The sequence below is a fragment of the Lindgomyces ingoldianus genome, assembly GCF_010093535.1.
Source record: "Lindgomyces ingoldianus strain ATCC 200398 unplaced genomic scaffold BDR25scaffold_23, whole genome shotgun sequence".
Lineage (NCBI taxonomy): Eukaryota > Fungi > Ascomycota > Dothideomycetes > Pleosporales > Lindgomycetaceae > Lindgomyces > Lindgomyces ingoldianus.
In genome coordinates, this window is record NW_022985184.1 from 572,713 (window position 1) to 587,356 (window position 14,644).

General features: G+C 49.9%; 6 protein-coding genes across 6 annotated transcripts; 3 read left to right on the forward strand and 3 right to left on the reverse strand.

Annotated features, from left to right (window-relative positions):
- Positions 1-97: 97 nt before the first annotated feature.
- BDR25DRAFT_394625 (general substrate transporter) lies at positions 98-1,866 on the reverse strand (the record flags this gene model as incomplete). The annotated part of the gene is made up of 4 exons (XM_033698324.1): positions 98-119; positions 167-372; positions 431-1,652; positions 1,700-1,866. 4 exons carry the CDS (start codon positions 1,864-1,866, stop codon positions 98-100), a joined length of 1,617 nt encoding a protein of 538 aa, XP_033545647.1.
- A 53-nt stretch (positions 1,867-1,919) lies between these two features.
- Positions 1,920-3,004, forward strand: BDR25DRAFT_357169 (uncharacterized protein; the record flags this gene model as incomplete). Its single annotated transcript, XM_033695770.1, has 7 exons — positions 1,920-2,077; positions 2,105-2,182; positions 2,240-2,347; positions 2,390-2,568; positions 2,607-2,638; positions 2,673-2,917; positions 2,968-3,004. The coding sequence occupies 7 exons, from the start codon at positions 1,920-1,922 to the stop codon at positions 3,002-3,004; spliced, it is 837 nt and encodes a 278-aa protein (XP_033545648.1).
- Positions 3,005-4,315: 1,311 nt separating this feature from the next.
- BDR25DRAFT_230410 (kinesin) lies at positions 4,316-6,194 on the reverse strand (the record flags this gene model as incomplete). The annotated part of the gene is made up of 3 exons (XM_033685339.1): positions 4,316-5,422; positions 5,493-6,070; positions 6,122-6,194. 3 exons carry the CDS (start codon positions 6,192-6,194, stop codon positions 4,316-4,318), a joined length of 1,758 nt encoding a protein of 585 aa, XP_033545649.1.
- A 108-nt stretch (positions 6,195-6,302) lies between these two features.
- BDR25DRAFT_335202 (uncharacterized protein) lies at positions 6,303-10,754 on the forward strand (the record flags this gene model as incomplete). Its single annotated transcript, XM_033692989.1, has 2 exons — positions 6,303-6,578; positions 7,213-10,754. The coding sequence occupies 2 exons, from the start codon at positions 6,303-6,305 to the stop codon at positions 10,690-10,692; spliced, it is 3,756 nt and encodes a 1,251-aa protein (XP_033545650.1). The 3' UTR covers positions 10,693-10,754.
- A 200-nt stretch (positions 10,755-10,954) lies between these two features.
- BDR25DRAFT_335203 (translation elongation factor Tu) lies at positions 10,955-12,760 on the reverse strand. Its single transcript, XM_033692990.1, has 4 exons — positions 12,517-12,760; positions 12,435-12,463; positions 12,123-12,385; positions 10,955-12,063 (listed from the first exon to the last, which is right to left on the reverse strand). The coding sequence occupies exons 1-4, from the start codon at positions 12,686-12,688 to the stop codon at positions 11,193-11,195; spliced, it is 1,335 nt and encodes a 444-aa protein (XP_033545651.1). The 5' UTR covers positions 12,689-12,760; the 3' UTR covers positions 10,955-11,192.
- A 314-nt stretch (positions 12,761-13,074) lies between these two features.
- Positions 13,075-14,639, forward strand: BDR25DRAFT_289727 (3-hydroxyisobutyryl-CoA hydrolase mitochondrial precursor; the record flags this gene model as incomplete). Its single annotated transcript, XM_033688465.1, has 2 exons — positions 13,075-13,195; positions 13,264-14,639. Coding segments are annotated over 2 exons (1,459 nt in total), but the record flags the coding sequence as incomplete, so codon positions are not given.
- Positions 14,640-14,644: the final 5 nt, after the last annotated feature.

The following is a 14,644-nucleotide window of genomic DNA, read 5'->3' on the forward strand; positions in this document are numbered from 1 at the left end:
AGCGATAACAACAGATCGTTTCGGATGTATTCATCTATATACCAGAATATAGTAGTATCAACAAAAGAAGGTTATTAGTAGATCTAAGCAAAACATATCATAGGTCAGAATGAATCAGCCTACCATCTTACCCACCACCCTCTCCTATGTTCTCAAGATACTTTACAATCGAGTAGACTCAACCTTGACAGTTATACCATTCTTCTCAAACCCACTGGTCATAACAACGCTCTCCATCTCGATCTTCTCAATATCGACATGCGCGACTTCAGCGTCGTCACCATCGAAGATCTTAGCAACTTCTTCGAGAGTTGGGCCGCGGGTTTCAACGTATAGGAAGGAGACAAAGAGTAGTTCGAGGAAAAGCCATACCTAAAATAAAGATTAGTATGGCGGGTAAGGGTGCTAAAGTAGAGAGGCAAGGACTAACCGAGTAGATGGTATAGAATTTCCAGTTTGGCTTTAAGTGATCGAAACCAAGTGGATTGACGTATTGGTTGATAGTGAGGGCAACTTGGATGAAGAAATTCATCAACATGAGACCCTTGGCACGAATCTTGAAAGGCAGGATTTCGACTGTGTAGGCGACGAGCAGTCCAGACCAAGCCAGGGCATATGCAACCGAAAAGATCCAAATGAATGCAATCACAGCTCGACCAGCGGCTTCGCTGTGTTTGGTCTCCTGCTCCGAGGAGCAAATGGTCCAGAGAATGAACGTCACACACATGGATGCGGTGGCAGTGATGAAAAGAGGACGTCTTCCAACACGATCAACTAGTAGAGCGCAAGAGACGGAAACAATGAGGGAGAGAATAGTAAGGCCACCGTTGATGCCGAGCTGGGTATCCGAGTTGGTAATACCAATACTCTTGTAGACGTCCGTTGCGTAGTAGCTCACTAATCCGTTACCTGACCACTGAGAGAACAGGCCAAGAGAAGCAAGTAGCAACAACCTGTACCTGTTCCCCTTGGTCTTGAAGAAGTCGAGATAGCTGCTAGACTTCTGGTACTGGAATTCAAGGCGCAGAGTCTCCTTGATCTCGTGATACTCGAATTGCACAGTGGGGTTGTTGATGTCGCCATTCGCATGGTACTTCCCGAGAATTTGGAGAGCTTCATCATTGCGCTCTTTGGCGATAAGCCAACGTGGAGATTCAGGGATGAAGAAGATGAAAGCGAGTTGGATGATAGATGGGAAGGCTTGAGTAAGAGCCGGAATACGCCATGACCAGTTGTTGTCAATGCGCTTCGTGCCGAATGTCAGCCAGGTGCAGATGATCGCACCAACATTCCAAAGGCAGTTGTAAATAGCAGTGACTCGACCGCGATGTTGAGGATGGCAGAGTTCAGTCAGAAGAAGCGGCGAGGAGAGCTGAGCAAGAGAGTTGCCAAAGCCCATGAAGAATCGTCCGGCCATGAACATCTTAAGGTTTGTGGCAGCGCCCTGGACGGCGGCTCCCACAATCATGATGATGCATCCTAGTGCAATGGCAATCTTACGACCAAAGTGGTCAGCTAAGAAAGGAGTGACAGGAAGACTCGCAATAGAGCCAATTGAGTAGAGAGCGGTTAGGAGACCCAAGAGTGATCCCGTTGGGTTTCCAAAATAGTCAGTCCAGGTGTTGAGAATGCGGAGGTTGTTGAGCATCGATCTAAATAGCCATCAGCAGGTGATTCCTAACCATTGGGCCAGACATACCCATCATAGCCAGTAGTGGCCGATGCAATACAGATGATGAAAGCCCATGTATAAAGTCTTCTGAGACCCGGATCCGATTTCCAGTCCACACGCGCGAGATGAGGTGCCTCAGCCTGGGCAACCTCGGCGTCTACCTTCTTCGCCGCAGGTCTTTTCAAGCCCTTCATAATGAATTACTCGTATAAAAGAAAGTTCAAACAAATTGGAGAAGAGGTTAGGTATGTTTCCAAACAGATCCAGCCGGAACAGGACAGGTATATATGCCCTCGAAACCTGGACAGTTCGAAGGGTGACCAGGACAGGTTGTCAAAAAGCGGAATTCCTGGTGCTTCATATACACGCCTCTAAGATCTTTGGCTTAACCCGGCTGGGCGAAGAGTGAAAGTTGGTGCATGGTTTGACAAGAGACGGTCCCCGGGTAAATTTGCATAGATTCATGTCAAATCATGAGGCTGGCGGCGAGCTATGTGCGGCAGAAAGGCCGTAAGGAGTAGAGTGGAGCGGCTGAATACCCAACAAGACGATGCTGAAAGTGAGAAGAGATGGTCGATATGGCGTTGTCAGTTTGAGACAGTGGCTTAGCAAGCAAGAGCCTCGACCGGGAAGACGGGGCGCCCAACCGGAGGAGACGCTCTCACCAACACAAGCGTAGATAGAATTTCGCGTAGAAGAGTATTAATTGAGGCATAGGAAGGCGGCAGGCCCGCCAACCCGGTTTGAGAGTGAAAATTGTGAACGATATACAGGTTGCACTGACGATATTAAACTTAGCCTTCCAGAAGCCATCATGACATGCACAGAAGGGAAGAGATCTCGGAAATCTCTCAAGCAGAATGGGAAAATGCCAGGAACCCCTGACATGGCTGAATGTGATGGCTAAAGAGGTATTGGGGGGAACATGGGCGAGACGCTGCTGTGGGAGAGGAGCTCACGATGATGGTGAGATGAAATGGGCGATGGTTGGTGGATCGAGTTCCTGCTTACCATTGTTCCAACCCCAGATTTCGTGCCCAGCCCCCAGAGATTTCGGCCCCCTGGGGAGGCGCTAAGAAGCTTAGACCAACCACCAACTTCATGGCTTCTAACACTTACGGATCTTGCCATAGAGCATCTTTTCCACAGCTTCAGCCACTCGTTGAAACTTTCGAGACATGACAGCGAAGCAGAACACCTTCACCTCGGCTCGAGCTGGCCATGGTCCCGATTTTGCAGGATTTGGTGCAACAATTGCTATTATTAGCTATGTAGACTTTGCCCTGAGGCCACAGGCAAGTCGAATGGTCTTCGGAGGAGAGGAGCTGTTGAAAATAGAGAGGTGGTGTGAGCCTGCAGCTATGTAAGAAGCCGATGAAGTGAAGTGTATTGTGTAGTGTTGTGTGCTCTGCTGCAGAGTATTTATTTACATCTATAACAGCAGAGGCAGTGAGGGCCATGGCAATGGCTAAGGGGCATAGTGAAGGTAGTAGGAGCTATAGTAACAGCAGTAGGAGCTGTTGTGGCACAGGGAAGGAAGGATTCTGTATCAGGAATGCGACAGGAGCCTCGACATCAATTAGTATGGCTCCCAAGCCTTGTTGGCACCACCATGCTGAACGAGACATGAGGACGACTTAGCGATCTGCTGTAGAAAAGAGAAGGAACTTGGTTTCCGCGCCTCGAGATAGACAAAGGGATTCTTTTTGGGTTCCGATTCTTTGCTCAAGCTTTGCACGAAGGCATTGCCAGGACTCCTGAGCCTCTGATACCACACCTGACTAAGAGTTGAGGAGTATATCTAATTTTAATAGTTTTTCTTACAGATGTAGTATCGGCCTCTTTAGCCTTCGGGCATGCCGTTTGGGAAGTAAACGGCTCTGACGGTGTTCACCTATCGGGCATCTTTCAATCACCTAGAACCACATATTTATCCATTTAAAGCAAATCACTAGTAGATAGTAGCTTGGCCTGTTTACAAAGCCTCTTGCTGAAAACAATAAGAACATTGATAGGATGTATATTTCAGTCTTAAGTCACGCCTCCTGCAACGTTCCATGTTCGGTAATAAGATGCAAGGCTGTCCCAGATCTCTCATCCTTGGTTAGATACGTCAGACGCACATGTCGAGCATAGTGCATAGCGAATGCCTTCTCCGTGCTAAAGCATAAGTTTCGCAGTTTAAAACTTGCTGGTTGGTGTAGTTTCTAGAACAGACCATGATTGCACAGCTTGCTGCTCAAGCAAAGACAAAGGTTCCTCAATTGTATCTGCAGGATCTCTAGAAGATGTAGGGCGGCCAATAGCGTGGAGATTAAGAGTCCAACGGATAGTTAGAATTATAAAAACTACATACTCGTTTGAGACTAACTATAAACTAGGGCCCTATTCCAACACTTCTTCTACTTTTCCTATCCAACACCCCCTGCCAACGGAACTGTGAATCCAAAAGACGTAGCCATAACACCACCGCTTAATGCAAGTCATAAAGCCAATCTCATTCATAATCCAAGAACAAGTGCCCCACACTTCTTTTCCATACCAAGATTTACGTTCCTCTCCCCTCTCTCCTAGACAATAGCAAATAGCTCCCAAAAAAGGAGAAGAGAAGCGATCAACACCGCATCGAACGACATTCGTCAGTTAGTTAGCAAGCATATCGTGCAACACATGCCTGACGCCAAACCTCTCCTGATCACTCCCGACCTTCCTCCTAAACAAGCCGAGATCCTTCAAGAACTCGTTTGCCTCGGCCTGTAGATCAAGTGCGAATTCATCGCCTTCGTCATAGCCTGAGTCTTCGTCATCAGAGCTGAGTTCATCTCCCGAGTCAGCGGGATTTTGGTTCTCTTTACCATCGCCGCGGCCGCCTGCTACTACTCCTATTCCCCTCTCTACACCTTCCTTTAGATTGGTAAATTCTGCGTGTTCTAGTTCGGGCGTAGTGACGTTTTGCGGCGGGGGTAAAATAATCGGATTCTTGAGTTCTCCTAGCGCAAGCGCGAGATGGCGACGCAGCGCCTCAATCTCAGACCGCAGAGCCGCGTTCGCAGGTCGCAAGTCCTCGACTTCGGTGGTCAGGGCTTTGATCTTGCATTCACTGACTTGACGATTCTCTTCCATTAGTCTCTGCATCTTAGCGACTTGTTTCTGGTATTCCTCGAGCTCGGTTGCTTCTTCTCGTTTGCGCTGTGAAGCCGCGTTAACGGAGACTTGGAGCGATCGGATTTGCTCGGCCATTTCTTTGATCTGGGCGTCGCGTTGTGCGCTGGACATGCAATCTTGGTTGACGGATGCCCGAGTTCGGATCCGTTTCGCTTGGTCGGCGTACCGGAGAGTGCTCAGTGTTTCTTCGTAATCGCTCGGTGCGATGCAGGCTACCATTGCCGTTTTACTATTTCCCCCCAAGCTATCCTTCAGCAACCATGTTAACACGCTGTCTCTGTACGGCACTACATCCCTGTGTCTACGTCCTTTGTGATGTCGCCTTGGATCTGCCAGCGCGGCGATGACGCGACCGAGTGTGGTGAGCGATTTGTTGATCTGCCCGCCTTCTTTGAGACGCTGGCCCGTGGCTTCGGTGGATTTGGCGCGTTCGGAGCCAGCGAGGTCGACAAGGCGCATGCGGGCGCAGCGCTCAATAGTTTGATCAGAGAGGAGGGAATGCTGGATCTGTTTGAGTTGGATAGTGAAGACTGCATGGGAACGTGACGAGGTATCATTCATCTTGGTGGAGGCGGTTGTGCGGGTCTAAGTTAGTATTAGCATGATGTTGGAGTAATGTCGGGCCATTACACCCATAGGGCACGTAGGAGCATACCATGTCACCCATCTTCATGAGGCGCTCGACATCAGCGTAATTCTTGACTTCGGCCTCTGTTAAGCCCTGGACGTAGACTCCGTCTGTCTGGGACTCGCGGATCTTGAGATATATGGGTGGGTTGGTGCGGGGTACGAGGAGGTCCCGGACGTGCTCGTTGTACACCTCGAAGTATGAGACATGGACATGATAGGTTGTGTTCGGGGTGGGGTCCTGCTGAATCCTCTCAAATAACTCCTCACAGGTGCGAGGGATTAGTCCGGGTTGTTCTGGCGTGCCCATCATCGTGTAACTCTTGCCTGAGCCGGTCTGACCGTAGGCAAATATGCACGTGTGGTAGCCGTCGAAGTTGTGGTCCAAGAACTCCTCTCCGAACGATCGGTAAACATCCTCTTGGTGGGCGTAGTGCGGGTCGGCCACGTCATGTGACCAGAAGGACTTGTCGAAGATAAATTCTTTATCTTCATAGACTCTTCCACGGTGGGAATTGGCCAAGTCGAGGTCGTACGGAGCGAGCAGGGTCGTCTTCTCGGTCGCCGGTTCCATTCGGATGAGGCATTGCGTGCCCTTGTCTCGTTCTAGACCAGATCAGCTTCTTCGAATGCCAGTTGAACGACATGGCAGCCTACCTCTCTTCAAAAATGCCCTACACCTCACGACAACCTTAACATTTCCTGGGTCATCCACGGGCGGCGGCGCCATCATCAGCGCAATCGGCTCACTCGCACGCATTGAGACCGCCGAAGCAGAGGAAGCATGTAGGCTGCCGTACATGCGGTGATCCATGCTGTCTTCCAGAAGCTCACAAAGATGTTCAAGCAGAAGTTGCGACTTGACACGGCGGAGAAGGTGCATCGACGCAACGAGATGAACCCTGGAAACGAGGGTGCACTAGCTACGCTTACCCGTAAACAGAATAATGTAAACAATGGACGGGCCGGAGTTCAGCCGAGTGGACAATACGTCACGCCAAGCCGCCACACAGAATTCTTCGAGGAGAACAGCAACACCATACGTCGAGGCGACAGCGAGACGGAGGAACGAGACCATTTAACGACCGAGACGTGGTCAAGTGCGGGTGTAATGGTGGTGGAGTGAGGTGATGAACTTTACGTCCTTGCGCGTCCCTGGCAACCTCTGTGTCACATTCCACCCCTCAGCTAAAATCCCGCGTGAAGGCTGTCCGGAACCGTCCTCTGGAGTACCTGAAACCAAACAATAGATTGGAATCCGACCCCAGACTCTTCTCAGCTGTCGATGATCCATAAATATTACGTAATCCGGCCATGGATCAGTCAATCCTCAAGCATCTTTTGGATAATGTCCAAGGATCGTCGGGAGAAATAAATCTTGAGCTACTTGACTCTTCTCTAAAACTTCTTGATCTTATCCCGAGGCTAAATTCACTCCCAGAAAACAATGTATGTTTTAAGTTCCTGCGGCCAGCTTCCATGATCAACGCTAAAAACATGTCCAGATTCCTAACTTTTATGAGCTACTAGGAAGACTCATTGCTGCCATAGTTCCGCATGAGAAGGATAAGCCAGACCGGCTTCTCAGGGTCGCTCAGCTGTGTTTAGCCGACAGTACTCTCAAGGATAGGGTTTTCTCGACCATTGAAGCAGAACTACAACGGGCAGGTACTTCTCTCCGGCCATACACAGAGTATAACACAGAAGACAATGATGAGGTCCTCTTCCACCCCTATGACAATGAACAGATCTCGGAAACCATTGCTTCCATCAACTTCCTTAAATACTCCTTTTGGACACCACCTGAAGGAGGACACTATCTTAGCATTCAAGGACTCTGTTGTCTCATTCATTTCCTTGGTCGGCATCAAGATCTGGATGAAGCATCTCACGATGCCATCTCCAGTTTGTTAAATCTTCTTAGACGGCCAACGGCCAAGTTCGCTCCATATATGAATGACACCACGGCACCACATCTTCTCTGGGATATCAAATTAGAGACCCGTTTGCCTATTAAAGATCAGCTGTGGACGAGGCTCGCGGAGCTCCCTTGCGACTACTTCACGTGTGGAAGCAGGAAAGTCTTTCGGACTTGGTTCCAGTGGGTCTGCTACGCAGGCATGAATAATGCGGATTTGGAGGGAATTTACGTGCCCTTGTATTGGTCAAGACTCCAAGAGGGACTTCTGGCAGGGTTTTCCGAGCAACGCAAATATTGCCTTGGGATCCTTCGCCAATCTCTGCTCATTGCTCACCGACACGTTGCAACCCCTCATATGACGTTCAAGATCGAGCAGCGTGTTGAATATCAGATGCAGTACGAGAGCTACTGCAATCTATTCGAGACTATTATTCTCGATCGGTATCCAAACCAGGTTGAGGCTTGCTTGCCAGAACTCTCAAGGCTGTTAGGACCTGGTTGTCTTGTACACCCAGCATGGATATCGGTAATGCTATCTTCAGCCCTGAGTCCAAAAATCCAAGACGGGATACGCAAACTTATTGGATTGTGGTACATGAGATTTGTCGGCGAAGATAACGGCCTCATTGAAGGCCAGACAGAGTTCTTCATCCATGGATTCCTTCCATGGGCGACTCAAGGCACACTTTTCACGTCGTCTCTCATCTCCACCCGAGCACATACGGCATCCACCCACGGCGCCGGTCTCACTAATATCCTGTGTAATTTTCTCATGAAGCTGCCCACAATGCTAGAGCAGCGGAAACTGTTCCGAGATATCTTGCGCTTCATCGTAGATAGGCGCGGCAAGATCTTTGCATATTCGATTTTATACCTTCTTGAAGGTCTCGCCGAAAGCATCAAAAAGCAACCAGCGCTTGCTGATCTGGAGAACAATGACGTGGAGCTCCTTCTTCAGGTTTACCGTCTTCCTGGCCTGGCTGAGGTTGCCAAGGATCTCAGCGCGACTTTCTGTGGCGAAATTCTTGGACACGCTATGTTGAGGGGGCTTAACTTCAAGAATTTGCCGGGATTTAATTTGATCATGTTTCATGTAAAGGAACTGCAAGAGCATACTCCTCCTCATGCAGACTCTCTGATCACCCAACAACAGACTACCGCACTAACTTGTGCGGCCTCATCATTACAAAATTTCTCGAAAAACCTTGAGCAGTCAAGGCGCAAGCTCATCCAAGCCCAAGCCTTGGTTCCCGCATGCGAACACCTTATTGAAACCTTAGAGACTTGCGGGCCAGATGGCTACGAAGAAGACCAGCTATACAGTATTTTGGACGCAGTGTGGGATGAGGCAGACATTCAAGACTTTCGTCGAGCTGTTGTCGTGAAATTACCACCCCTGTTCTTCCATCCTACATGTATCCAGGCTTGCATTAAACACCAGGAAGAGGTGCGGGATGCTTATGCGACGGAGTCGTTGACGAACCTGCTCACGAGAGTATTGAACCAGTTGCATCATCTTGCAGAAAGTAGGTCGTACCTATTGTCTACCCTCACCAGTTCAATCCGCAAAGCATGCTTGTTCTCTCCAAAAATCATGGGAATTCTCCCAGTCAACGACTTCCTCATCCGATTTATCGAAAATCCTCCCTCCCCTCGGGCCGAATTTTTGTTCGAAATTGCAGCAGTTGAGAAACTCCACAGAATTATTCCACATCGGACATATGAATGTTACTACGGAAAACGAGAATGGTTCGCGTATGCCTGCGTCATTGATCTCCTCAACCGCTTCCCGGAATCGCAGCTTGGTGTTGCCAAAGAAGTGCTTCGGCGACTAACGCAACGTTGGAAAGACCAAAAAGGGAATATTCCAATCAGAAGTAAATGGAAACAAGCGTTCCAACTCCAAGCTATGTTGGTTTTATCAGAGTCATGTATCCAAGAGTTGGATGTGGAATGGTACCTAGATACTTGTATGAAGATATTGACACTGGAACCTTGGCCCCGATACCGCTTTCTCCTCGAATGGATCATCGCGCGCATTTACTATTGCTACCCGAACCACGCTCGCCGTATTCTGCCAGACATTGTAAAAGCAGAAGACGAAAATCCTCGACTCGTGGCGTCACTAATGAAACTCGCAGTCTCGGCGGCTTCATTCCTCGATTCCGAAGACTTTGGACTGGACCTCATGGTTCAGCTGATCCCGTTCTCGGCGAGCTCGAAAGTACAAATACGGTTTGAGGCGCAGTGGTCGTTTCCCATTCTATGGGATCTAGCGGAGCGAAAGAGCTGGATGAGCATCCTGGGAAACCCAGCGTTCAAGGCGCTGGATAAGCATATTCGAAGTCTAGATAAATTCAATACTCCGATTATGAGTAGTCGGACGCTGAAGCTAGATGTCGTGAGCGAGACCACAATCACGAGTATTTTCCAAGGGGACTACCTGCGGGTCGATGAGCCAGAAAAGGAGTTTGTTGCGCGTGAGGACTTTGAGGAGCTTTGGGCTGAGGATATGAAGAGTGAGTTCTGCACACCACCTCCATGTATTCCGCTTGGAGATGCGGATGAAAAACCCCACCTTCCAATTAGCTCTACGAAATCAGAAAAGCAAACAGCAACAATATCGCAGCCTATTTCGACAGCACCAGTCCCCCTCCAAACCAAATCTAGCTTAGACCTCTCCTCCCTCCTTCCCTCCACCTCGTCCTCTCCATCTTCTTCACTCCCCTCTCGTCCCGCACCCATCATACTCCTCGCTACCCTCATCGATAATCCAACAAACCTCGGGGGACTCAGCAGAATCGCAGAATCCTTTGGACTGGAGTCCTTGATGGTGAAAAGTGCGGACGTCGTGGCATCAAAGGAATTCCAATCCACAGCCGTGACGTCATACAAACATATCCCGATCGAAGAAGTCAAGGTCCAGGATATCACGGATTGGCTGGTTGGTTGTAAAAGGAGGGGGTATAAGATTGTGGGTGTAGAGCAGACGGATCGTTCAGGGTTTTTAGGGGAGGGGGGCGGGGAGGAGGGTGCTGGTGCAGGTGGACATGAAGGCCCTCAGGAGCGGAAGGGCGGCGATGTCCAGGGTGGGGTTAGGAACAAGCGTATAGGTTCTCTACCTAAGAAATGCGTGCTCGTACTTGGCAGTGAAAGAGGAGGGATTACGCCGGACGTGCTGAGTGTTGTGGATAGGTGTGTGGAGATTAAGACTAGGGGGGTTACGAGGAGTTTGAATGTGCAGACGGCGGCTGGGATTGTGTTGTATGAGTGGTGGAGGGAATGGGGCGGGAGGTTGGAGGCGTGATAGTCGGATAGCCGTAAAGGGGCGAAGAGATGAGAAAACGGGGTCTGGATCGGGAAATTGAGGTGCGGAGAAGAATTGGTTGGATTTAGTCAGTGGGAATATCATTTTCAGATTCTCATTAGTGCAGGATCATTTGTATCGAGTCCTACGCCAGCTTGTTAGAGTTTGGATTAGCAAAAGCAAATGGAGCAAAAGTCTTAGAGACTTAGACCTCACGTTATAAAACTCAGCCTCACCATTGAAATCATGATTGGGGATCGTTATTTCTTTCCTACCACCCCACCCCAGTAAGACTCTCAACGCCTCCCATGCCTGTTCAATATCTAGATTGGTAATATACAGTTTGAAAGACAAGGGTGAAAGCGGAGAGGGGATATAGCTCAGCGCTAGATAGTGTACAAGAACTTGTCGGCAAATCTTACACATAATGGAGGGAGATAGTTCGGCACTAAACACAACTGTTTCAATGAGTAATCATTTCAAAGTAAAGTCGAGCTCGTTTACTCCAGGATCTGGGTCACAAGACCGGTAGCGACGGTGCGACCACCCTCACGCATATTGAATCGTTGACCAGCCTCGACAACGTGAGGGGCGTGGAGCTCGCATACCATTTCCACATTGTCACCCGGCATTACCATCTTCTCATGCGGATTCTCGGTGCCTTCAGGCCATGAAAGGCTGGTAGACTCATCGGCGGTTCGGATGAACATCTGCGGTCGGTAGTTCTCGGCAAATCCGGTGTGACGGCCGCCCTCCTCCTTGGTAAGGACATACATCGAGACCATGAACTTCTTGCTGGCCTTAACGGATCCGGGAATCGCGACAACCATACCACGCTTGACATCCTCACGCTTGACACCACGGAGAAGCAGACCGGAGTTGTCTCCTGCTCTTGATTCGTCGCAAGACTTCTTGAATGTCTCAATGTCAGTGACTTTGGTCTTGATAGGCGCGACGCCCTTGCCAACAAGCTCGACTTCAGAATCCTTCTTCAGAACACCACGCTCGACACGCCCGGAGCACACTGTACCACGCCCGGCAATGGAGAATACATCCTCGACGGCCATGAGGAAGGGCTTCTCGGTCTCACGCTTTGGAGTTGGGATCCAGGTGTCCACCGCTTCTAGGAGCTCATCAATCTTCTTTTCGCCGATGTCTGGCTGCCGGCCCTCAAGGGCGCAAAGAGCTGAACCCATGATGATGGGAGTCTCGTCGCCCTCAAAACCGTAGGTAGACAAGAGCTCCCTCATCTCCATCTCCACAAGCTCCAGCATTTCCTTGTCCTCGATTGCATCGACCTTGTTGACGAATACGACGATTTTCTGTACGCCGACCTGTCGGGCGAGGAGCAAATGTTCGCGAGTCTGGGGCCTAGACCGTTATCAGCATTTCCATCCGCCTTTTGAGGACTGTCCTCGACTTGTTCCTACATTTGACCATCGGACGCAGCCACAACAATAATAGCACCATCCATGTTTGCGGTTCCCGTAATCATGTTCTTAATATAATCAGCGTGACCGGGACAGTCGACGTGAGAGTAGTGGCGGGCACCGGTGGCGTATTCGATGTGTGCCGTCGCAATGGTAATCCCACGCTTTCGCTCTTCGGGAGCTTTATCGATTGAGCCATAGTCGAGGAAGTTTGCAAGCCCTTTCTCTGCTTGTCGTTTGGTGATGGCTGCGGTGAGCGTAGTCTGCCACAGTCAGCTTCGCGAAAATTTGTAGCTGTCCTGGGAGCTGTGCCTTTCCGTGATCGACGTGCCCGATTGTTCCTATCCAGCATGTCAGAAGTCAGGTATATTGAAATTCGTATTCAATTGCACACCGATATTAACGTGGGGCTTGTCGCGCTGGTAGACAGCAGCGTAGCTTCTCACACTGTTGACATATCTGCTTGAGCCCTGAACTCCGAGAGCTTGCTGGACCGGGTTGACAGATTTTTGGTATCGAAGCACGGTTCGGCTGGTCTGCCAAAAGACTCGAGAGAAGGTTGCCATTTTCCAACCTAAAGAGGAACGGGGTAAAACGAAACGAAAAGTAATTGGGATGGTGAGGTTTGTCGCGATGGTCGAGGCAGGTGAATGAGCCCACCCACTAATTTCTTGCCGCCAAAATTTCGCGGTCACGTGGCTTGGTGCCCGAGCTCCATCTTGAATGCACTATCAAAGCTTCGAGGAGACAGCTATTTTGACGGGAAACCTTTCCCGAAACATTCAAATTATCAACTTTCGGACCTGAAATCTTTCTATTGCATTCCCCATTATCAATTGATAACTGTTTGAATTGAATCCCCTAGGGTCTAGTCTTGGATTTTCCTTGGATACCCGAGGTTCGGCAGAGCTTCAAAAGCCGTGCCACTCTCTTTCATATCCGCTGCCACATTCATGTCTCTCCGCACATCCATCAGACGAACAGCCGCGCCGCTGAGCTGGCACTCGCGGACATCTGCCATGCCCTTGCGCGCGAAAGTTATAAATCCTGCTTGGATGACCGACACCCGAATGGTTAGCGAACTCAAACTTCTACAACCACTTTAATCATTCACTTCGCCCAATTCTAACCCAAGATGCAGTATTCGAAACCTACCGGAAATCTCTTAGCGCCACAGCCAGACGACGAGGCCGACGATGTCATATTCACTAACAACTACGGCGTTCGAAGCATCGAGCTCAACCGGCCAAAGAAACTCAACTCCCTCAATGGCTCAATGGCTCGCAAGATCATACCACGATTGCAGGAATGGACCAAATCTGAGCTGGCAGGAGTGGTTGTGATCAAGGGCGTAGGACGCGCTTTCTGCGCTGGTGGGGATGTTGCTGCGCTAGCACAATGGAACAAAACCGGACCTGAGGGACAGCAGAAGTCTTCCGACTATTTCGGCCTCGAATACAAGCTCGACCACCTCATTGCAACATACACGAAACCCTACGTGGCGTTCATGGACGGCATTACAATGGGTGGCGGGGTTGGACTCAGCATCCATGCGCCTTTCCGGATAGCGACGGAGAATACGCTTTTTGCTATGCCCGAGACGACAATTGGATTCTTCCCGGATGTGGGCGCCTCGTTCTTCTTGCCCCGGATGGACGGCCGGCTAGGGACATACCTTGCTCTAACCAGCGAGCAGCTTCGTGGTGTAGACGCTTTCTATCATGGCGTAGCAACCCACTACATCCACTCTTCCACTCTACCAAATCTCGAGTCACGTCTCGCAGAACTTCAATTCCCCGACTATATGGACTTGAAAGAACGACACAAGATCATCAACAGCACGATCGAGGAATTCAGCACGGGCTTGCCCTCCGAGAAGCCGGCCATATCTGGAGAACTACGAACAGCCATTGATGAAGTATTCGCCACCGATCAGCCCAGCATCCAGGCAATTCTTGATGCCCTAGAGAAAGTAAAGACCGATGCCAATTCGGAATCACTCCAGAAATGGGCAGAAAAGACCAAAGACACAATTCTGACGCGCTCGCCTATCTCTGTAGCCGTGACTCTCCATCAAATGCGCGTTGGCCGCGAGTGGTCAATAGCAGAAACATTCCAGCGTGAGTATGACATCGCAGCGCACTTCATGGCGCATCCTGATTTCATCGAGGGTGTCACGGCACGCTTGATTGAGCGGAAGAAAGAGCGACCTAACTGGCAGCCGAATTCGTTGGCTGAAGTCACCCAGAAAGAGGTAGCTAAGTTCTTTGAGCGGAAATCAGCACTTCCGCTAGTCTCATCGGGTGACTACAAGGAGTATCCGCATGCTTGGATTGGACTGCCGAGAGAGCATGAGATTCTGGGGCTGGCTGCAGGGAAGTCTTCGGATGAGGTAATTGCAACGTTGGTAGAGAAGTATGAGGGCAAGCAAGGTGTGAGGGAGAAGGTGCTGGAGGTGCTGGAAAGGACAGGCAGGTAGAGCATTTAGGGAATGACCCCCTGTAGATGAAGGATTAGAATAT

Coding starts and splice junctions, on each gene's coding strand:
- BDR25DRAFT_335203 (XM_033692990.1), bottom strand. CDS start 12,688: ATGGCAACCTTCTCTCGAGTCTTTTGGCAGACCAGCCGAACCGTGCTT. Junction 12,464..12,516: donor CAAGCCCCACGTTAATATCG/GTGTGCAATTGA, acceptor CATGCTGGATAG/GAACAATCGGGCACGTCGAT. Junction 12,386..12,434: donor GGCACGTCGATCACGGAAAG/GCACAGCTCCCA, acceptor TGACTGTGGCAG/ACTACGCTCACCGCAGCCAT.